The 24,640-nt window shown below is 42.4% G+C and overlaps 1 protein-coding gene across 1 annotated transcript in view; it reads right to left on the bottom strand.

The window, feature by feature from the left end:
* CPO (carboxypeptidase O) overlaps window positions 1-24,640 on the bottom strand; it is a 32,069-nt gene that overhangs the window by 5,575 nt on the left and 1,854 nt on the right. Inside the window, 7 exon segments of the mRNA XM_043525580.1 lie at window positions 429-533; window positions 1,393-1,494; window positions 2,678-2,752; window positions 2,755-2,809; window positions 5,641-5,765; window positions 6,175-6,250; window positions 12,119-12,192. Coding sequence (XP_043381515.1) covers window positions 429-533; window positions 1,393-1,494; window positions 2,678-2,752; window positions 2,755-2,809; window positions 5,641-5,765; window positions 6,175-6,250; window positions 12,119-12,192 — 612 coding nt within the window.

Raw genomic sequence — 24,640 nt, 5'->3', positions numbered from 1 at the left:
AGATAGATTCTGCAGGGAGAGACACAGTAGGAGAGATAGATCCTATACATATGGAACACCACTGTACAGAACCCTCTAGTTCTTTACCTTTGGGATCAGAAATGAAAAATTGTTCCAGATTTCATGGTGGCTTTGTGATGCACCAAGAGCATGATTCAAAATGCACTGTCTTCAAGGGCAGGCTTCTCACTGACTTCAGTGGGCTTTGTATCAGGTCCAAGTTGAGGATGCAATGTGCCAAATATTTTCATTTGTTACATCCCAAGCCCTGGTTTGAACTTGGGTCTCCAGAAGTGATCGTGTAATGCACTTCAAGGTATAATCTGTCTCTAAAGAAATAGCTTAACAATTTCTTATAAGTAGAGGAAGAGAACTGAGGAATCCAAAGCTATCTGCAAGTTGTATACTGAAATGGGAAAAGGACTCACTTCTTTCACAAACCACTGGCAAAAGGCAGAAGAGATCCATTCTCTGGCATGAATCCCATAGTCCATCCAAATAATCTTCTTGGCCTTATTTGATGGTTGACTTATCTGGGGAGTGTAAAAGTGATCAGTAGGAAAACTGTTATGTTAAAATAAAAGAGCCTAGCATATTATAATATGTGAAGTATGATCCTTGATATACTGCTTAGCCATGTGAGATGCTTACTATTACAGACTTCATTATGACCAGCTTTCCTCTCTAATAATCCAGTCTCTGCATCATCCCAGGCCAAGAATCTTAAAGTGTGCATTGAACAAAGAGTACCAATAAAGCAGCTTCTAATTCTTATATGGTTGCCCTCACTTATATGAGTCATTCCCTGGGCTGATCTAATTTTGAGGTTCTTTTCTTTGGAAGGGAACAAGCAGAAAGAAAGATAAACCAATTTTTCTCAGCAGTGGAGACAGATCTTATAAGAATTGTCATGAAATAGTCAAGATAGAAAGGTCACAGATTATAGAGAATAGTGAAAAACAGAAACCCTTCAACACACACAACTATAGCAAACATAGTTACACCAGGTTGACTATGGTATATTATTAGGCCTGTCCATTATTTGCAGTTAACTCCAGTGATTAACTCAAAACAAATTAACTTGATTAAAAAAAGTAATCCTGATTAATCGCAGTTTTAATCACACTGTTAAAAATAATAGAATGCCAAATGAGATTTATTAAATATTATTTTTCAAAACAGGATTTTAACCAAATCTGGTGTCTTCACAATAGAAGAGTGGTATCAAAGACTGATGGCAATTGTCGATACAAAAGACAGCACATTTCTGTAGTGTTTTGTCTAGGAGCTAAAACCTCTCCTGTTATTTCAACCTTATGTCACCTTGACATTTTCCCTCATCATTTTATGGAGATGCTCTTTATTTATCTAAACAACACTTTCCCCACTCACCTTCAGATAATACATTGGCTGGTTCCCATATGTCACTCCTAGATAATGCTGTGCCACCAGCTCACTGTTGCTCTCCTTTATCTGGTACATCCAGTAATAAATCTGAAATAGTCATGGGGAATAGTTGCTCTAAACAGGGAGTTCCCTTCTTTCCCCCACCCACCCACTTCCAAATAGCAAATGTTTTATGTTTCTTAGATACACAGTACATGCCTCTGAGATATTTCAGGCTGTGATATTACTTAGCACTGTTCAAGACCAAATAATGGGGCAAGACATTTCACTTACATCAAATTAAATACAAAGTAATACATTGCAAAGGTGGGCATCAAAAAACATTGCCTAGGACTCCTTCGGGAGCCCATTCAATGCTCCAACCCCATCAGGAGCCTTTCTGTTGACTTCACTAGGATTTGGATGATGCAGTCAAATCCTAAAACTATCACTGGGCTGGATCCATCAGCCGGATGATTATTAGTTTTTCCACATTTCAGGTCAATAGCAATATACAAATGCTTACAGTAAACACATCATATGCCTAGAAGAAAAAATACCACAAAGCTCTCTCTTTGAGCGTGTCCTCTAAATCGACTGCGGAAGATATAAATGAGAACAACAGTCCAGCTGTCTTGGCTCTCCACTCTCACCACATTCAAGCCTCTTCTAAAGGCTCACTTCTTCCATAGAAGGGAACCCAACCAAAAAAAAAAAAAATTCAAGTTATTCATTCCTCTGGCCTTCCCAGGGTGTCCCATCTTCTCCGTTTCTATCTGTTATGTTATAAGCTTACCGGGATGGTCATCATTTCATGTCTTGGTTAGTGCTTAGCACAATGTCAATGCTTACATAAATAACAGTGAAGAGGCATAATAACTGCATATTCAACTACTCAAAATATGAATTAAAAGCAGCAAACAATGGGTTGAAGCCTATAGATGCTACCTGGAAGGGAAGAGATCATGTTCAACACGGGGAAAAAAGAGTCCACAGAAGGGCAGTAGCTAAATGCATGAATCCTTCACACAGAGCATTTACATTATAGAGATTAAGAAATAAAGGGTGAAATTCTGGCTTGACTGACGTCAAGGACAAAACTCCCATTAAATTCAACGGGCCAGGATTTCATGCAAAGGACTTGAAGAAAGCCAGATCCTGCAATGAGCTCCAAGCAGGCAGACCACTAAGCCACACTGACTTCAGGGGAGCTCTCTGCAAACACAGTAGCGTTCGCATAGAACTCACTGCAGGAGTAACACCTAAATGACAGACTTGGTTTCCTTCTTACCTCTTCCATTGGATGATATACAGTTTAGGAATAGCCCTCTGGAACCCTCCAGTGACTTTTTTGGGGGATGAGGTGGGATCCTCCCTTGGTCTGCTACTGTCCAGCTGTTTTTGTACGTCACATATTAGGACCCTGAAGAAAAAACAAGAGAAAGATTAAAGTTCCCTAAACAACAACTGAAGAATGACTTTAGCAATATCCTTAAATCAAAAACATGGCCTTTACACCATGGTCTACCTCAAACCTCTTGCTCATCAGGCCACTAGATACAGCAATAATAATAATTGTAATAGAACAGGCCAACGTGTTCTGAATATTGAGATTTTTAAATTTTTAATTAAAAATTCACGTTTTGAGCACTCCCCCATCTTGAAGCCCCCCACCCCACCCCCCAAAAAATAGCCCTGAAAATGTTCAGGTTTTTTCATCACCAGCTGTAAGCACTGGTTAAAATTTTTCCATGATCAAAAAAATCAAGGTAAAGGTTTGTCATGGAGGGGGGGGAACAGTAAAAATTTTCAAAAAACTTCACACTCTAAAAAAATATTTTTGGAAGATTTCCCAATGGTGCTTTATTTGTAGGTTTGCAAAAATTGTCTTTGTCCTGGAAAATAGATGCTCCAGCAGGTTAGCCACAAATTAATTCTGAATCTGCTTCATCATGGGCCTGCTTCAGTGACTGCTGAAGTCAATGAAAGACTTCCATTGGCTCCACTGGGCATTGGCTCCGGCCCTGTGCTTTTAGTAGAATTCTTTGAAAGACAACACAGCCATGTGCAACACTGTTCTAAATCTGTGCTTGAAGTACATGCTCAGAATAAGAGAACTGCGAAAGCAGTGCAAGTTCACATGTTAATGTCATGCTTTGAGAGCACTAATAGGCTACTCTGCTGTCTCAAGCACTGACCGGCATTTCTGGAAGGCTGCCCTTTTAACTTTTGAGAGTGCTCTCAGCTGAATTTCAATATGAGCTTTCTCACCTCTGTGTCTCAAGGTAAAATGTAAGCAGTGCAAACTCACATGAACGGACACCAACAAAAAGGAGCTCATCACAGCTCCTGTGAACTGAAATCTCTGAGTTTAATGCAGCTTGAATATTTGATGACCCTAATATAATATGCCATTTATGTCTCCATCATTACATGGCTCAAGTTGTCATATTGCCTTCCTTGTATGCCACCCACCTTCTTAGAGGGGCTTCTCCTCAAAGTCTGTATACAGAAATTAACTATCATTCTGTTTTTCACCTCTAAAGGACAGAGAATCAAATTTTCAGTCTGCCTTTCCACTTGGCCTCCCTTTTGTGCACCCCACACAACAGAGGCACAAATCATTATGAGTGCAAACACGGAGTCCAGTTTTAGAAAATCTGAACCACAATATTATTTCAGTTAGACGGTAAACACCGATCCCAGATGCTAGATAGTTATATACTGGCATCCCTATCCCACATCTCTCCACTTGTTGTTGACAGGGCATCAACATTAATTACTACTAAAGAGAATTCATTAGGGAGGAGATCAGATATCAGCTTTAACTGTGAATGGTCTTGCTTGTCATAGCTTCAGAATGGACTTTAATCCTCTTTCAAGGTATCTTTTATTAGTGAATGTCACTACAGCTGGGCTGTATTCAATATGTCTATTAGTCATTTGCCATCCTAGCACTGGATGGCTGCAGAACTGTAATTTTCATATGAAACATTAGAGCTGGTGGGTTGGGTTTTTAAATATTTTATGTGATGTGTGACAATTTGGGGACTATATCTTTGCCCAATTATGAATACCATTTGGTTTTATGAACACTAGTTGTACAGGTAACAGTCATTGTGACTAGGGGTATGTCTACACAGCAATTAGACAACTGCACCTGGCCTGTGCCAGTGGACATGGGCTCACGGGGCTTGGCTGTGAGGCAGTTTAATTGCAGTGTAGACTTCAAGGCTTGGGGCTGAAGCCCAGGCTCTAGGACCATGGGAGGGTTGCAGCTGGCACAGGCCACCTATGGGTTTTTAATTGCAGTATAGATATACTTTAGATCATCCATTTGGTGGCAGGAACCTGGCACATAGTGAGGAGCGATGTCTGGAAAGATATGACCAGGCAATCAAGGCAGCATCAGCATTGAACGGCTCTCACCTACTTGAACAATGGAGTTTTTCCCAGAAGGGCCTTTGCTTTTGAATGTATCATCTCTTCACAGATATCTGTTTGGGGAGAAGGAACGTGGCGGGATTCCTGCTCGGTCTGATCACATCACTGAGGGATCTGCAGTTTCTTCCACTGACCACCTGGCCCATAGCCAAAGGGAGCCAGTCCATCACACAAAACAAAAGGCATAGCTGGAGAAGTGGAGGCAGGAGGGACATTGTCTGCCTTCAAGGACAATAACCAACCCCAAGGACTGTCCGGAGTGGAGAGGTCCCTGATGGGGGAAGATTGCATTCAGGGGTTTATGGTTTTGCATAGATCTGTAACTCTCCTGTGCTGTCTAAGAGTAAAGTGTGTGCATTTAAGAAGTTCCCTTGCAAAGACCATGTTCCTTACTTTACCTACCACACTGTTGCCGGGGATGTAAACTAGAAATTAGAGTGCCCACAGGAGTGAAGCTCTGGAGGAGTGTGCACAGGCCATTGGGGAGGCTTAGGAGGTCAGATCACTGGATTCAGGGCCTAGGTCAGCTGGACCACAGACTCCCTCATCCCAAGGAAAGGAGGGCAGACAGGGAATTTGCAACCCAGGAGTGTGAAGACGCAGAGGAAGAGACAGTATCTGGACTTTGCCTAGACCCAGCTGGCTTGGACACACACAGGATCCAAAGGCTGGATCCAATTAACACAGTCTGGTGACCACGGGGTGGATTGGGGGAAATTTGCCATTTCCATGATAGGGAGGATGGTCATTGAAGCCAATGGAGTCATTCAGTATGCAAGGGGATCCCTATCAGGCAATTAGTGGACATAGTCATAAGATATCAAATGCTGATTTAAACAGCCTTTCAGCTCCTGTAAACTGGAGGCTGGAGCCCTGACATGCAGTTCTTCTCCAGCCTGAATGTCTTCAGGCAGCAGTGGCTTCCACAAATCCAGCTGGAGAGAAAGAATGGGAACACAAATAACATTTCTGTTTCCATTGCTAAAAAATCTAAATAAGATATGCTAGCTATGGATAAATAAGAGGAAGCAATCATTCCTAATGCTCTCCGTCCATGCCTCCCCAATCATCAGCTCTCTACCCAGTTGCTCCCAGAGCATACATCTGGGACATCAATTGTGGCCAGTTGTTTCACAGACCACGCATGGGAGGATGGGAAATCTCATAATTTCCTATGACCGCATAAGGGCAAGGCTCATCCCAGCCCTTTATTAGTAAAGTTCTTAGGTATAAGCTTTTTCAGGCTTGCTTTTTCCTTAATTTCTATACGAAGTTAAATACAAATCTGTTTCATAGAACTAACTTTGCATCAGGTTTCTTGTAAACATTGTTAGCGTCACTCACCAGCAAGGTGTCACAAAGATGCTCAAGTTGCTTTACGTGCTCAGATGTTTGTGGCAAGACTCGCAAAACCTGGTCCCTGGAAATTAAGAGTAAAAAAATCAGCCCAGCATCTGTTGAAAATTTCCTTTCCCCTAGGTCTAAAGAGTTGTTTTGTTATGCAGAAGGGAGTTAGCTCATCTAACTGAGTCCCATTTCACTGAGAACATGACTGACTGATGAATTAATGGAATACTTTAGATATAGATAGGATCAAGTTCTGTAGATTCTCTGGGTACCTCAGTAGGGCCCTACATTACCTTTACTTATTTGCCAGTGCCCTGATCTTTCAAACACTTAAGCACATGAGCAATTTTATTTCATCTTATCAGCCTCTTTGAAGCCAATGACATTGCTTACATGATTAAACCTGTGCATGTACTTAAATATGTGCAGGACTGGGGCCTAATAAAGTTGGTAATAATATACAGTGCGCTATTTCATCAACTTTGACCTTTTTCTGGTCATGAACCATCCACAAATAGACTTAGTGTTTTGCATATTTATTCATTATTCAAAATTGCTTGACAAAAATTTTATGCAAACCTTTTTTTAGCCAATAAGATTTCACAAACTACTTGCTGTATGTTTGACTATTCACTATTTGTGGCCTTTGACAGGTCACCTAAATTACATGGTAGTGCTCCTGCTCCCTGATTGGTAGACTGAAATTTATAAACACGAATACCTAATTTAAAAAAAATCACAGTGATTTCAAGATGGCTGGATGAAAACTTCCTGTCTGGAGATGTATTTAACCGAGTATTCCTGAGACTTTCACCTTCTGAAAATTTTTATCTGAAAAAAAATATTGAAGGTTTACACAGAACAAATAAAAAAGGCTGCAAACACAGTTGACGCAAACGTGTGGTTTCTACAAACAAATCTTCCTAAATACTTTTTTCTGGAGTATTAATGAAGCTCAGCTTTGTAGTCCTGTAGCAAGCAGATGTGGAACTTCAAAATGGATAAGAGTTTTTAAAAGCAATAAATGAAAGGTTGCGACGTGAGAATGTGCCATCATCACTGGGAGTGGACTTTCATGATTACATTGCATTAGATATCCGAAGGTGAGTTAGTATCTTTAGAAGAGAGCTGTTGCCACTGATACGAAATCAGAGCGGTACCAGAAATATTTCTATTTCTTAGCAACCACTGGTTTACAATCGTCTCCCCTGATTTCAATGGGCTTTGGATCAAGTTCTTATAGTACATGTATGGTCAGGAAAGAATTTAAATGCAAAGATTCTACTATAATGGAAACTTATCACAAGAGCTTTGTGTAGCAAACCATTAATGATCACCAATATCATGTATGCTCATTGCATGAGCAATAATTGCTAACTGGGCATTTGCACTCCCATCGCAAATGTACAATATCAGCTCAATATACTTGCGAATAGAATTAGCTAACTCTCCCATTAGCCACTGGAAAAAATATAGGAAACTTTTAAAAATCTCTGATCTTTTAAAAATATGATGCTTGCTGATTAGCTGAAACACAAAACAGGTCCATTTTCTCTGACAATTGGAATTAGCTGTTTATTACCCATACCAGTGTCACGCTGTTGCACTTTTGTCCATTAGGCAAAATGATAACACTTGCATTGCTAATTATTTGATATAACCACAGTAAATGGCGATGCAACAGAACCTCGTAGATATAGGATAAATGCCTCCCTGTCTGAAAATGAATCTCTCAGCTGCAGTTGGGAGTTTATTTTCCATAAATGCCTGGGCTTGCTTTGCTCTTTGTCTGTCAGAAAAGAAACAATATCCTGTAATGCTTTTCTGTCCCCATTGACATTATGTCTTAATTACACCAAATGAAAGAAATGTCAGACAATCAGATTGCTGCCAGATGGCCAGCTCTTATTTACTGATAAAACCTTTTACAATGGCCAACATGGAGGCAGATAATTTTTAACAGTATGCTAATATTACGAAGATTGTGCCCATTTATGATTATGGACTAGGTTTCTCAATTATAGAAGTGCAAAGTCGATCCACCCAGCCAATCAAGAACAGTTTTTCAATAATAAAAACACAATGAAGCATCCTCATTATGCTAAATAATAGTGTCAGTGTAAGCTGTGTTCTGATTGGCTGGTCAGAATTTCTACTTTTTATAGATAGTATGTGGCAAATTAAGATGAAGTAACATATCCTTGTTGGTCTTTTCCAGAGTCATTTCAAATAATGTCCCTTTATTTAAGTAGCATCCTGCTCCCAACTCAAAACACAGGTTGGCTGGGCTGAGCTAGCTTTAATAATTCTATTCAAAGACTGGGGCCAGACCCAAACCCAGTTTAGCCGGGAGCTCAGTCCCAGCCAGCAATTAGACCCCAAGGTGCTAGGTCCATTGCCAAAGAGCCAAGCACACTGAGTGCTATGGGAGGCTTTCCACTGAATTCAATAGGCCCTGGGCCTGGAGATATATAGATCGTCTCTAAAAGGGGAAGAAGGATCTGTGCCGACTGTGCTGGAGGTTTTATACAGCTAATGGGGGAGGCAGGAACCTATTTAAACAAACTGCCCATTGGTTCCACCCCCTGAACAGATCCAAATCTTCTGACAGTGCCAGTTGGGGCATCCCTGGGCTATACTTACTGTGGTAATTTCCGGCACTAGGCTCAGTCTCCAATCGTATCAGTGTAATTTAGTTATGGAATAAGACACTCATATGTTGCTCTCATCACATCACACCCCTAGCCCAAACCCACAGCAAATCCCAACCTGCTGTAAATCAAGCTGTTGTTATTTACATAGGGCCAGATTTTCAAAGGTCTTTAGGTGCCTAAAGCTGCAGATAGGATTTCAATGGTAGTTAGGTGCCTACCCCACTTAGGCACTTTTGAAATCCCACTAGGGCACATAAATACCTTTAAAAATCTGACCCTAGTAGCTAAAGTGTGCTGGGTTCTTGCCAGAACAATAGAAGATTCAGTCGTGGACCCAAAGAATCTAGATTTTCAACATGAAAATGATGAGAACAGCGAATAAAATGGGGGTTGGCCAGGGGATTTAGGAGTGAGAATTAGTCCTGCAACTGCACTCCCCAGTTGGGGAGGACATGTGTCCCTCATTCCCCCCGTGCAGGAACGGGGAATATGATACAATGGATAATGAGGGCAATGAGAAGAGGATTGTGCAGTTGTTTAGGTTTGTTATGAATGGGTCTCTGATTTTTTGGTAAATTGAGATTAGATTCTATGCTGATTTATACCACGTGAAAACCCCTTTTAGTTTCTATGCGTTTGTAAAGGGTGTAAAAAAGTACAGCATTTTCCCTCTAGCATTTAGAAGCAAATGCTTCTGAGGCAGCATTAATTTAGGCACTTCCACCTCCCACTGTGCTACCTTCTCTCCTCCCTAGGGGAAATTCCAGCAGGGGACTTGCAGGCACTCTGTGTTTATATTCTGCCTAGCACAATGGCGCAACTCTTGGTTGGACCTTAGGCATCACTGTAATAAACAATAATAAATAATAAGTTCCATGGATTACTGGGAACTTTCTGTCCCCTGTAGGAGCAAATTCCACATAGGATACAATTTGGCCCTCTGCAGGAAATTTTCCTTCTTAGTTTAAGCCCAGTTCTTCTAGCTATCACCCACAGGTGTGTTTTCGATAATTTTACCTGAGTTATGAGATGGCATTTCAAAGCTGTATTTCATTCTGTTAGTGTCCGCCTTTATAGGCCCTTGCAATTATTTCTCTCTGCTCACAAAGGCGATCCAGGTGAGGTTCTGAAACCTCCAACCCTTCCTCTTAAGGGAACCACAGCTTGTCTCTTTCACATCCCATCTTCTAATGGCTGCAACTCCAGCACTCTACTAGGAGGTCAGGCCAGCGTGTCAACTACGATGCTTTCCCGTGGGTGATGGGCTAAACCACTCCCCAGAGCTCCTTCATTCCCCCTCCTGCGCAAGCACCCACCATCTCTCACAACCCAATGCAAGACAACACTCCTGAGGTTGTAAAGGTGAATTTTCTCAGAATGTTACAAACTTTCACGGTATTCACAGGCAAAGTTTTTCTCGGTTTCTGTGGACTTCGCCATGCCATTTTTGTAAAGACAATAAATGGCATGTATTAAAAATATCTACCTTCTTCTAGGAAATACTGCTGTGAAGGAAATCATGCCCGTTTTAGTGGGGGAGGGGGAAGAAAAGACTGAGGAAAGTTCATACTTTTTCAAAAATAATTGTCGATAGTACAACAACTTCATGATCTAATTCCCTTAATACTCTAGGTTTGGATCACTGGTATTTGCAGATTTGCATATTTTCAGATTTTTCCAAATTTTTCATTCCCTGAATTTTATCTGCTATTTTTACAGGGATTCCTTTGCTCCCTGATTGTCCAGTCCTCTTCTTTTCACTTCTCTTGATACAGATTTTTAATAGGAGTTCAGTGTCTCAAAAGCATTTTCGTCCCATAAAGCCTAACCTTGGTGCTGCACCAACTGGATTTTAGCCAATGGGAGCTTAGCACACTGAGTAGCCCAAAGGAGGCACTGTGAACCTTTCACGATTGAGTCCGCAACTTATTTGACTAGAATTAACTCATTCACCCTTTTTCTTGCTCTATATTTTCTCTACAAGCCTTAACCATATCTGAGTATTTGGATTTGGTGACCCTCATTTTCCATTTCCAGTACAGGACTGTAACCTCCTGTGTTTCAGCAATCTGTGGCAGACATGCCCCACTTACAGCTCCTTGTTCCTTTCATTACACTGTCTCAGAGGTACTGTAATCTGTTGTGCCTTCCTTATGGTGTTTTAGAGTACAGCCCTAAACTGCAGCTCCCTGCCAGGTTTTATACTCATCCATCATATTGCAACGTCAGGCCAGACCTCCCTGGGATCAGGACTCCCAGGAGGCAGAAGATCCCAAGAGATAACTTCATGCTTCTGCAAAGAACCTGACTCTCAGCAGCACAGAGCCATAGAGCATATGTCGACTCCAGTATCAACTGTGGATCAAACTGACGCTCGCACAGAAGATGAACCTATTTATAAATGAGCTCAGCAGAAATTTACCACAGTTAAATAATTAACTCAGTATCCCATGTTATCATTTTCTCTGATGAAATATGTAAGTTCCCATATAGAGATAGTACATCTTCGGAGATTGGAAAAAGCTGGAATTATCTGCTCAACCCTTCTTTCCCCTGACCTCCGCTCATCTCTGTTAGAAACAAAGATATTGTCCTAAACTGAAATTTACCAGCCGACTAACCCTTCTAGTCCTGAACTTCGTTGCCTCAGATTAAATGAGGCCCAGATGTGAACTAAACTTTTGCAAAATCAACACCACCCAGAGTTTTGCCCTTCTTTGTTGCACTACTAAGTAAATTATACTCTCTCCTACATTTCCCCCACTCCTTCACCCAAAAACTGGCATGAGTTCCTCCAAAGCAGAATTGCATAGGCAGGAACAGACATTTTTATGCACATCATTTTGTCATTACAAACATCATGTGGCAAAATCTACAGAAACTGAAGAAAATTTTGCCTGTGAACTCCATGAAAGTTTGCACTATTATATAAAAATTAACTTGGAACAATTGAAGGAGGGTTATCTTGTCTTTGGTTATGAGAGAAATGCTTGTGAGGCGAGGGGGAATGAGGGAACTCCGAGAACATGAGCTATACTGTTCTGATTCCAATGCTCAGCCCATCAACCCACAAAGCCCATCAACCCACATCTGTACCAGCGGTGACATAACATGCTTGCCTTACCTCCTAGCTGAGTGCTTAAGTTGTAACCTCAGAAGAGGGTAGGCGAAGATTCTAGAGTAGGTAGCACCTTCTTTTACAGCTCTGCAGAGGAAGCAGACTGAATACCGCAGATTGCAGTAGTATCGCTTATTTCATATTCCAGCTCTCTGCTAATATAACCTACTATGCATGTCTTTTCTCCACAGCTGTGTACTGGGCTGGTGCTGTCAGGGTCTTCTCCACAATAACTCCCAAGACCTTTTCCTCATGGTATCAGACCTGTGAAGCCTCAAATCTGCAACACTGGGCCATGTGATAGGGGGTCCAAATTAGGGACAAGACAAACAGGTTCAGAGGGAAAAGGCTGAACTGAGGCAATCTTGTTTTCCTCCTGCTTAAATAAAAAACAAAATACTAATGATGTAAACCATGAGATTTTCTGAAAGTAAATTTCTGCTGAAAGCTGAGGTGTTGTCAAGGTTCCTTCCCCACTCTGAACTCTAGGGTACAGATGCGGGGAGCTGCATGAAAGACCCCTTAAGCTTATTCTTACCAACTTAGGTTAAAAACTTCCCCAAGGCACAACCTTTGCCTTGTCCTTGAACAGTATGCTGCCACCACCAAGCATTTTAAACAAAGAACAGGGAAAGAGCCCACTTGGAGACGTCTTTCCGCAAAATATCCCCCCAAGCCCTACACCCACTTTCCTGGGGAAGGCTTGATAATAATCCTCACCAACTGGTACAGGTGAACACAGACCCAAACCCTTGGATCTTAAGAACAATGAAAAATCAATCAGGTTCTTAGAAGAAAAATTTTAATTAAAGAAAAGGTAAAAGAATCACCTCTGTAAACTCAGGATGGTAAATATCTTACAGGGTAATCAGATTCAAAACATAGAGAATCCCTCTGGGCAAAACCTTAAGTTACAAAAAGACACAAAAACAGAAATATACATTCCATCCACCACAGCTTATTTTACAAGCCATTAAACAAAAGAAAAATCTAACGCATTTTCTAGCTAGATTACTTACTAACTTTACAGGAGTTGTAAGGCTTACATTCCTGATCTGTTCCCAGCAAAAGCATCACACAGACAGACCAAACCTTTTGTTCCCCCCCGCTCCAGATTTGAAAGAATCTTGTCCCCTCATTGGCCATTTTGGGTCAGGTGCCAGCAGGGTTACCTTAGCTTCTTAACCATTTACAGGTGAAATGATTTTGCCTCTGGCCAGGAGGGATTTTATAGCACTATATACAGAAAGGTGGTTACCCTTCCCTTTATATTTATGACAGGTGTCTACCTTTAAAATGGGTTATATTTATTCTTTGGTGACATTATTTCTGTAATGTCAACAACTTATCAAGCTAGATGTCATCACTTTGCCTAACACGGTAGTAGAGTAGTAGTAATAGGGTATGCAGTGTAGTGGTCGCCATGTCAATCCCAGAAGAAGAGCTCTGTGTGGCTTGAAAGCTTGTCTTTCTTACCAACAGAAGCTGGTTCAATACAAGGGTAGCAGAGTGCCAGTTCCTCACTATCGTTTTGATTCAAATGCCATTGAAGTCAATGGAAAAAACTGTTGAATTCAATGGGCACCTGTACCAGTAATGATGAACAGCCCTTTACAACTGATATAGAAAATGGACTTTGGTCTGGGCTTTGGCACAAAACTTATTTATAAAAGAGGAGACTTTGTGTTCACTGTACTTTACTTGCTAACAGGGCCTGGTAAAGCTGCAGTTCAGCAAGGTACTTAAGTCTGTGCCTAAATAAGACTATGAGTAGCACCACTGAAGTTGGAATAAAGATCTTTTGCAAAATGATTCTTCTGCAGATGTAAAAATAGTCACAGGATGAACAAGTAACTTCATTATGTCTGTTGCCCTCTTGGGCATAAACAAAACTCTTGCCTTATGAAGTCAGTTCTTTAGTGTGGTTCTCACTGGCAGTTGCTTATCTTTCTAGCACAGCTGGAAGGCAGCTTAAGCCACTTATTCCCATCTTGAGTACTAGGTACAATAAGACATGGGATGCTCTGGTTTTAGAAAGAGTCATGAATAAGAACATGCAGTATGAAATACTAGCGTCTCCTTTCGTCCAGTATAATACTTTAGACTTCTTAAGCACTTTACTTCTTCAGATCACAAAGCAATTTTTCAAAATGAATTTAGCTTCACAACACCCCTTTGAGACGGATATTGCTGCCCCTGCTTTAAGGATGAGGAAAAGGAGAGAGAGAAAGAGAGAGCGCGCGATAGCAAGTAGCTTGCCCAAGGTCATAGAGGTATTCTGCAGCAAAGCTAGGAATAAAACCCAAATCTCCTGACTCCCTGTCACGTACAACCTTAAATATAAGAACCACCTGCTCTTGAGTTGTGGATACAATATATGCCAACTCCAACCAGCTGGCTGCTAAGCCTGTTAGTTTTCCCATACTGATATCATCTCATGATAAGCTTTTGGCCCAGAGTCAAAGTGATTTTCAGGGTTTGAATGATTCAACCTGCTTGTTATTGTTTCAACCTGGTACTATTCATATGCTCAGCTATTTTCCACTGGGATCTGCATACAGTCTGTTGAGAAACAGCTCAAAAGTTACATATTAATTAAACAGAATAACACAGATAGAGGGCTTGATCCTGCAAGCCTTCTGTGCCCAGATTCTGCTGAACTGCACGAGAGTTCTGGGCACTGGGGACTTTAGGTAAAACATTCTCTACACATCCCCCTCCTCAAACACTCATTCGTCAGGAGTTTCCCCGGTTCCACAGCTTAATCTAACACTGATCTCACCTGAACTGAAAATCAAACAAGAACTACATGGAATTCGGTGTGTTTGACATTTTTCTCTTTCTTTCTTTCTTTCTCGTCATCATCTAGACTGACTGAATCCTTCTCCAGTAAATGCCCCTGCATTGTTGCTGTATAGCACTCCTGATTTGTATCTGGCATGGAATCCTCACTCACCGGGATCAGTACAGCAGACTGCTGACTAGTGTGGCTTAAATCCTGCTCTCACTGCAGCAAGAAACTAGACTGGGTCTCTCACCTCTGCTTCCTCAAACGGACGGTAGGAGCTTCTAAGTACTTTATTTAAATTACACAATTTTTAAAGAAACTTAAAAAAGACTGTTTTACTGCATTAAAAGCCCATTTTTACTAGTTTTTTTAAAATAATTAACTCTAAGTAAGCCAAGAATTATATTATTACCACAAGCTAAACTGTAAGAGACAACAAATAAGTCATTACTACTGTTTAATGGCTAGGAAACAGCTTACTGCACTGCATTTTAGGATATCCAGCTACATTCATTTTTATGGGTTTTATTACAAGCAGTAAAATAATTTATTAACCATTTAACCATAGCTCAAATTATTAGATGCACATATGCTTGAATAGAAAATAGGGACAAAATCAGAAAGGCTAAGGCACAAAATGAGTTACACCTAGTGAGGAACATAAAAAGCAAGAAGAAGAGGTTCCATAAATATATTGGGAAGAAGAGAAAGATGAAGGAAAGCATACATTCATTACTTAGCGGGGAAGGAGAGCTAATAACTGATGCCATCAAGAAGGCTGAGGTTTTTTATACCTATTTTGTTTCAGTCTTCAATAAAAAGATTAATTGTGGCCAGATGCTTAACACGATTAGTATTAATAACAAGGGGGAAGGAACACAAGCCAGAATGGGGGGGGGGGGGGAGAAACAGGTTAAAGAATATTTAGATAAGTTAGATCAGTGGTTTTCAAACTTTTTAGGCTGCGTACCCCCTTCTAGATAACAGTCTATGGCAGGGGTTCTCAGGACAAATTTTTTGGTGGCCTCCCTTTTTCCTAAAATACTTAATTTGCTTTAGGAAAATCAAATAAATATGCACACAGACACATCCAAATTATTATAATTTATTTATGGCTAGCTAGTAAGTCTGTTGTGAACAGTGATATAAACAAACATGCAAGTATCACTTTTCAAAGCAGAGTTACTCAGCTCTGGCAAGCCTGGGGACAAATTCAGCCCTGGGGGAGGGCCAGGGAAGATGGGGTGTGGGGCTGGGGGAGGCAGCAAGAGCTGGAGCCTGAAGACCTGCGGCAGGAGCCCAAAGTCCCACAACCGGAGGACGGGGCCCAAGGATGGAGCCCGAAGCCATGTGGCCGGACCCTGGGGCCTGCAGCCACACAGCCAGGACCCAGGGCTGGAGCCCAAAGCCCCGCAGCCAGAGCTTGCTGCCCTGCCACCCCCGAGCTGAAGGCCAAAGCCTGAGCCCCACCATCCCTGGGAAGGTGGGGAACTCACCGGCTGCCTACACCTACGTTGTGCCCCAGGTTACTCCAGAGAGGGGCAGGGCTCAACCCCTGCTGGTGGCCCCAGCAACCAATACTAAGGCAGTGCATACAGGAGAGAGGGAGGGGGAGCATTCCTTTGCCCTCCCCACCCCTCCCAATCACAGCCCAGGAGGCTGTGGTAGCAAGAAAAGCCCCTGGTGGCCGCATGCGGCCACATTGGCCACATTTGAGAAACACTGGTCTATGGCATACCCCCCTCTGAAATAGGTATCTCATAACATACCTACGAAAACACAAGAAAAGGTCTGCAAGGGATAAGATGATGCAACACAGTGCACAAGCCCTGGAGTGTGTTGTCCCTGATACAATTATTACGAACAATTTTATTATATATACACATAGCGTTAACCTCACACAACAAAAAGGAAACGTGTATGCTTATGAAATTTGTGGGTGACATGAAGCTGGGAGTAGTTGCAAGCACTTTGGAAGACAGCAGGGTTAGACTTCAAAATGACCTTGACAAATTGGAGAATTGGTCTGAAATCAATAAGATGAAATTTAATATAGGCAAGTACAAAGTACTACACTTAGGAAGGAAAAATCAAACGCAAATACAAAATGGGGAACAACTGGCTAGGCAGTAGAACTGGTGAAAAGGATCTGGGAATTATAGTGGATCACAAACTAAATATGAGATAATGAGACGCAATTGCAGGTGAATATCATTCTCGGGTGTACTAATTGGAGTGTCCTATGTGATATCAGACACAAAGATGTACACGATTTGTTGGGGAAGAGTCAACATGGTTTTTGTAAAGGGAAACCATGCCTCACCAATTTATTATAATTCTTTGAGGGGACCAACCAGCGTGGACAAGGGTGATCCAGTGGATGTAGTGTACTTGGACTTTCAGAAAGCCTTTGACAAGGTCCCTCACTAAAGGCTCTTAAACAAAGTAAGCAGTCATGGGCTAAAAGGGAAGGTCGTCTCATGGATCAGTAACTGGTTAAAAGACAGGATACAAAGGATAGGAATAAACGGTCAGTTTTCAGAATGGAGAGAGGTAAATAGTGGTGTCCACCAGTGGTCTATTCTAGGACCAGTGCTGTTCAACATGTTCATAAATGATCTGGAAAAGGGGTAAACAGGGAGGCGGCAACATTTGCAGACGATACAAAATTACTCAAGATAGTTAAGTCCAAAACTGACTGAGAAGAGTTACAAAGGGATCTCACAAAATGGGGTGACTGAGCAACAAAAGGGCAGAGGAAATTCAATGTTGATTTATGCAAAATAATGCACACTGGAAAACATAATCCCAACGACTCATACAATTAGTTGTTCTCTCTCAAGAAAGAGATCTTGGCATCATTGTGGATAGTTCTCTGAAAACAGCTGCTCAATGTGCAGTAGCTGTCAAAAAAGCTAACAGAATATTAGGAACCATTAGGAAAGGGATAGATAGATAATAAGACAGAAAATATCATAATGCCACTATATAAATCCATGATACATCCACACCTTGAACACTGCATGCAGTTCTGGTTGCCCCATCTCAAAAAGAGATATATTTGAATTGAAAAAGGGACACAGAAAGGCAATAAAAATGGTTAAGGATATGGAACAGCTTCCATATGAGGAGAGATTAATAAGACTGGGACTTTTCAGCTTGGAAAAGAGATGACTAAGGGGGGGATGTGATTGAGGTCTATAAAATCATGACTGGTGTGGAGAAAGTTAATAAGGACGTGTTGTTTACTACTTCTCATAACACAAGAACTAGGGGTCACCACATGAAATTAATAGGCAGCAGGTTTAAAACAAACAACAGGAAATATTTTTTTCACACAATGCAGTCAACCTGTGGAACTCCTTGGCAGAGGATGTTGTGAAGGCCAAGACTATAACAGGGTTCAAAAAAGAACTAGGTAAATTAATGGAGAATAAGTCCATCAATGGCTATTAGCCAGAATGGGCAGGAATGGTGTCCCTAGCCTCTGTTTGCCAGAAGCTGGGAATAAGCAACAGGGGATGGCTCACTTGATGATTACCTGTTCTGTTCATTCCCTCTGGGGCACCTGGCATTGGCCACTGTTGGAAGACAGGATACTGGGCTAGATGGACCATTGGTCTCACCCAGTATGGCCGTTCTTATGTTCTTAACTGAGGCTTTTAGGGATTAGCTGAATAAGGGCCCATTCCTGCATCATTGAAATTAATAGGAGATTTTGGTGGGTTTTGGAATCAGGCCCTTAACGCTTTAACCAGGCATGTTTTAAATATCTGTAGGTATGCGTGTATGGGTTTAAGTGCGTTAGAAACAGCTAATTTTTTTAGCCTGTGATTTTGTAAACCTTCATTGCTGTTAATAGCTGGAGAAACAGTGCTGAAGGCATTGGCTGGGTTGAAAAGCTTTATCAACAGTATCTTAGTTAGTCTGGCTTTACCTCTGTTCAGGCCTGTTGATTTTGCTTGTGGTTGGGGGTGGATAATTAGAGCCCTTTTCTAGTAATTAGCCAAAACCTTTCCTCCACCACCCAGGCAGGCACAGCTGTGATTGGCATGGCAGTGGGGGAGTGTATTACTAGTAAGTATTATTTATAAAGCTGTCACGCCTTGGCATGCCAGCCAGGATCCCAGCTCCTGGTGAGCTGCACAAACATGTAGTAAGTCAGAGACAGACGTTGCCTGAAGAGCTTACAATCCAAATAGAGAAGAAAGACAAAGGGTGGGAGAAAAGATGTTCTATTATTTCCACTGTACAGATGGTAACTGGGGCACAGTTGGGAGTTAGGTGCATAAATGGCTTTAAAAATCTGGCCCTAACTGACTTGCCCAAGGTAACACACAGCCTGTGGCCAAGCTAGGAATTGAGAAAGTTTTACTATTTTTGGTACTTTTATATTTAACCTGTCACTTTTCCTCCCTCCAACTGAAGCTGAAGCGATCACTCTTTACCCTGAAGCTTCAGGGATTGCTGTGGGAAGGTCCAATGACCAGCTTGTCTAGAGGTAAGTCGTGGCCTTATGGTTTCTGCTGGACTAGTCATCCCAGAGGGGGCCTGGCTATGGCCTCAGTCACCCCCTTGTGCTCCAGCTGCTCCCCCAGAGGTTCTATCACTACAGAGGAGCAAGGTAGGGGGACCTGGCCCACCTACTCCACCAGATCCCAACCCATTACCAGAGAGAGAGGTTTATGAAGTGTCTAGCCCAGTTATTGAGCTACCCCAAATTATGTTTTCCCCTAGATCACTTCCTGCCAGTCCAAGTGCCTCAGTTTAGGGCCTGGTTGCTGGCTTAGCAGACTGTCCTCTGTTTTTTAGTGCCTTGTTCAGTCAATCTCTTTTAGGGCTTTCAACTCCCAAAGCGTGGATCAGGGAAATCTAAGTCACTGCTGCTAGAGCAGCCCTTACAAAGCTGTTGCAACCTCAGGCACAGCTCTTGGCATGAGCCACACTCCCTGATGCTGCATGCAGCTCTTTTCCTGGGCTACCAGTGTCCTCTTAAACTGTCTCTCCACAGGGAATGTGCCCTGTTCCTGTTCAGGGGCAGGGCCTCCGTAGCCCAGTATTCTACTCCCAGCACTGGTTGTGTGGAACCTGAAGACCAGTGGTTCTCAAACTTTTGTACTGGTGACCCCTTTCACACAGCAAGCCTCTCAGTGTTTCCCCCCTTATAAATTAAAAACACTTTTTTATACATTTAACACCATTATAAATGTTGGATGCAAAGTGGGGTTGGGGTGTAGCCCCCCCCTGTAATAACCTCGTGACCCTCTGAGGGGTCCCAACCCCCAGTTTGAGAACCCCTGCTGTAGACCCCATCACAGGGACCAAGCTTTGCGAATCATACGACAACCATTTTGGGATATCCATTATGGTATAATGTAGCCACACAGTGGAAAGACTGTACCTATGCTGAAAGGGAGTCTGTTTGCCAACAGCACTGAGGCATCTGCCATTTTTTACTTTGTTTTGGGTACAGAACATTACAGAGCAAATCCCAAGTGCTGTCTCTTTCTTGGTACTTTACATAACATCCAGCACGTATATTATCCATGTGACACTGCAGCTGAATGAGACTAATCACATTCTAACTAAGGGCAAGTCTACACAGCCAATGTTAAACGTGGTTAACGTTAAACGTGGCTAACGTGGCTGTGTAGTTGCAGCTCCTGCGGTGGGAGAGAGCTCTCCTGGCGCTATAATAAAACCACCTCTGTGAGAGGAATAGCTACCAGTGCTGGGAGTGCGGCTGATTTACCTCAGTTTCCTTGAGATCAGAATCAGGCCCAATAGCCATTACTGCTGAAGAAAGAGAAAATGGTGTTTGCGTAACAATCCAAAAGTTTTCTTCTTTGAAGACTTAGTACCAGAGCCTCAGCTGGTATAAATTGGTGTAGCTCCGCTGACTTTAATTTACATCAGCTGAGCATATGGTCCCTAGTTTAACATGAGGCATAATTCAGATGAAGCTATGTACAAGGTGATCTGTGCAACCAAACCAAAATAAATACAGAAATCTTAACAAGCACACTTTGCAGCATGGATTGAGGAGTCTAAGATGTGGCATATGGTTGTAAAAGGTAAATTGAACAAATTTATTGACTACTATCTCTTTGTCCGAAGGCATCAGTAGAATCCAATACCTTAAACAGTGACAAATGAAAGAAAATTATCCTAGTTATTGGAATTTGCATCTCACAAGACAAGGCTAGAGCAGATCTGGCACTTGATGGGTGCTATGGTAATCATGCTACTGTAGCATCGTATGGGAGTGTTCTCATAAAGGTGGAGCAAAGTAGAATGACAGCCTATGTGCTACCTGGAAAAAGGCGGACTTTATATAAATGCCTGCTGCAGACACGCTGGAACCAATTTGCTACTGCCTTGCCCACTGGTGCTTTTTTATACCTCTGCAAAGTAGGTGCAAAAAGGTAGCCTTTTACACCCACCTTGAAGACCTGAGTATGAAGATGTAAAAGGGATCAGAGCGCTAAGAATTAAATTGTTGTTCCTGAAATGACAGATCTTGAACACCTGGCTCAAATATCAACTATCATTGCAGCACTCAAAGGTAGGACAACATAGCTGTCTTGGTGCTTTTATAGCTGCTAGCAAAAAATGGAAACACAAGGCATGTTTACATTGCGCATTCCTTATGGCAGCATGTAGATGGCATACCCTGCATTCTCTCCTAGTACGGGTATAATCAGCAGAGGCACTTAGGTGAGTAAAGATACGCCTGAATCCTGTAAGTATGTACCCGACATGACTCTCCATGCACTCAAGCAGTGCCTCCTCTGTCTACGCTGCTGTTTTTATCAGTGTAGGGCCCAACTGCCTCCCTGCTGCCAGAGTCTTTCCCCATCGCAGGGAAGCTCCCAGCAGTGGATAAAGGCTCCAACAGCTCCCTTGCTGGCCAAGCCTTTCTCTGCCACAGGGAGCTGCCTGAGCTTTTCCTGCCTGCCGCCTCTCTGACACGTGTAGCTACACTACACAGCGGTGTCCCACAATGGACACAGCCTGCTTTTCACTGTGGCATGTGGCTACGCACACCCTACACACCGCCTACAGTGGTGTGCAGTCTAGACATAGCCACAGAGTTATACTCTGAGCAAAATTACTACTGTAAGTGTTTGAATTTGGAGGGAATGCTAAAATGCTTTCTTAACGAGTTTGTTATTGATTCACAACCAGTGTTGCTCCATTGGATTTTCTATCCACAGAAAGAGGTGCCTGACAGCTGCTTCTTAACATACACCTCTGCTCAGCCTGCCAGATCCCTTCATGTTTTCCCCACAAATTGTGTTTTGGGGAACTTTGTTTTTGCACTTTAAATCCACTTAGGGCCTTAAAGTAGCTTAAACTGATCTAAAGCCTTGCATTAGTATAAACTACAAAAAATAAAATTTGAGGGGTTGGGAGACCTTTTTTTTTTTTTTTCACTCTATGAACATGGAATGCTCTAAACAAGGACCAGGCTGATTACTGGCAAAAGAAGAATGTTCAAAACGTCACATGTTCAACATCAGTATTTTACTGTCTCCAGACATAACTTAATAATTCGTCACATGAAATGCTGCACATTTTGCCTCTGCTGTTGTTGATACTTACAAAACATCTGTAAATTCTTCTCAAATGCTGATCTTCCATTGCCAAGAAATAAAGAAGTAAACTTGATATCTTATTCAAGCAAGGTTATTTGCTCTGCAATTTGCTTGGAGAGATGAGAACAGCTTAGCATTAATAAATAATAATCTAAAACAATACCAATTAAAGTAGCCTGGGAACAGAACTCAGACTAGGGAAGAGTCAGGTCAGTCTTTGTAGCACTCTTGGCTACTACAGTTCCCTTCTCTTTTGCAATTGCCAAGTCCTAATTCTCTAGACTCCAGCACATGCAGGATACTCGCGTACAGCCCCTTTACACAGATCCATAACCACATCACTCCCCCAGAAACACGTTTTTGTACCCTCATTCTAGGATCCACTTATTTAATTTCTATTTTCAACCCTTCCACGCTACCTCACTCCTTCTGCTCATCTGGTACTGGCCCCATTCCTTCACACCAGCCACCTGTCGCACGAGCCTTCTCCTTTGCAGCATGTCTTCTCACTTCCTGTCTCTTGCTTCATTGCCTCTCTGCCCACTTTTAGACCTCACCTGGCTTGCCTATCCTAGTGCCAGTTATCACTTTTTCTGTGCTTTCGATCACTGAACTTTATTATATTATTTAAGTCAAAACCTTTTTAGCAGTTTATATCAAAGATTATGCACAAAAGGGACCTAATCCTGCCACCCTTTTCCATGAGAGTTTTTGTTTCTCATGTGAAAGGGGCAGTTAAATTCAATGGGACTAGTGTCTAACGCTTTGCCTGCTACGGGACATAGCCTGGAATAGCTATTCCACAATAGCTCCCCATGTGAATGCTTAACCACATTTAACACTGGTCTACACTGGGAACTTACATCAGCATAGCTAGGTCTCTTAGGGGTGTGGCTTTGTCACACCCCTGAGATGTAGCTATGCCAACCTAACCCCCAGTGTAGACAGCTCTGGGAGAACCCCTTCCGTCATTGTAGGGAGTGTCTACACTGAAGCACTGCAGCTGTAGTGTTTTAAGTGTAGACATAGGCACTTTTAGGGCTTGGTTACACTTGCAGATGTAGAGCACTGGGAGTTAAACCAGCCTTTGGAGATCGCAGCGGGGAAAACGCTGCCATGTGTTTACGCTATCAGCTGGAAGCGCACTGGCATGGCCACATTAGCAGCTCTTGCAATGCCACAGAGAGCAGTGCATTGTGGTAGCTACCCCAGTGTGTAAGTGGCTGCAGCATGCTTTTCAAATGGGGGGCGGGGGGAGAGTGTGACAGGAGTGTATGTGGAGGAGGGGGGGAGAGTGTGTCAGCATGCTATCTTGTAAGTTCAGACAGGAGGAGACACCCCCCCACACACACACACTCACAACAGCAGCATTTCACACTAATGGTTTGCTTTGTCCCAGAGCAGATAAGCATGCTGGCTGCCAGAAACGGAGCTTTGAAAGGGGATATCCGCATGCCCCCAGCCGATTTCAAAACAATGACAAGAGTGACCACTTGACTTCAGGGGATTATGGGACGTTTTCGGAGGCCAATCACAGCGCAGTAATGCAACACCTCATCCACACTGATGCCTGGGTGTTTCAGCCGGGGTGCAGCATGGAGGTGGATTACCAGGAGCGCTCCAGCTGCAGAGTCCAGATGCTCTATGTGCCTTACCAGTGTGGACACCTCAGGAGTTAGGGTGCCCAAGGGTGCTTTAATGTGCTCTAACTTGCAAGTATAGCCATGCCCTTAGGGTATTTGGGTTTAGCTTACTCCACTTCTTTGAAACCACACAAAGGCACTCTTAATTTGAAATATCTATTGCACTTTAAATTCACTCCCTAGCTTATTTTGCAATAGGTTCCCTGTGTAGACAAACCCCTAGTTAATACTTCACAAATTCATAATGGGGGAACAGAATGTTACATGGGTCCTCTATTCAGATTTCCTTGTGGCCCAGGGAATAAAACATGTTGCCCCCTTCATGGATCTGGCAAAATCTATGTCAGCTCTAAGAAGAATATTCTGCTCTCTTCTTTGAAAAGAAAGTTACAGCTTCATCTCAAGTGGGATAGATCCAGAACTGCTATAACAACAGCACCAATGAAAAGGGTACTATTTATCACTTCACAGCTTGCATGACATTCACTTTGTGCAAAATCTCAGCTTTCATTTCAGAAAGAAGTTTCTAACTATCACTAGAAAGAAAACCTTCCAAATGTGAACCAAGGGTAAATGGACACAAGGCTGCCTTCCTGAGTCTGCAGCCAGCCTGAAACAATGGCTCAGAGAGGTGTGAACTCCTCTCTCCCCTATGAATCTCA

This window comes from Chelonia mydas, chromosome 11 (assembly GCF_015237465.2).
Source record: "Chelonia mydas isolate rCheMyd1 chromosome 11, rCheMyd1.pri.v2, whole genome shotgun sequence".
Taxonomy (NCBI): Eukaryota; Metazoa; Chordata; order Testudines; family Cheloniidae; genus Chelonia; species Chelonia mydas.
Note: the sequence above shows the minus strand (reverse complement) of the source record. Positions and strands in the feature narration are given on the sequence as shown.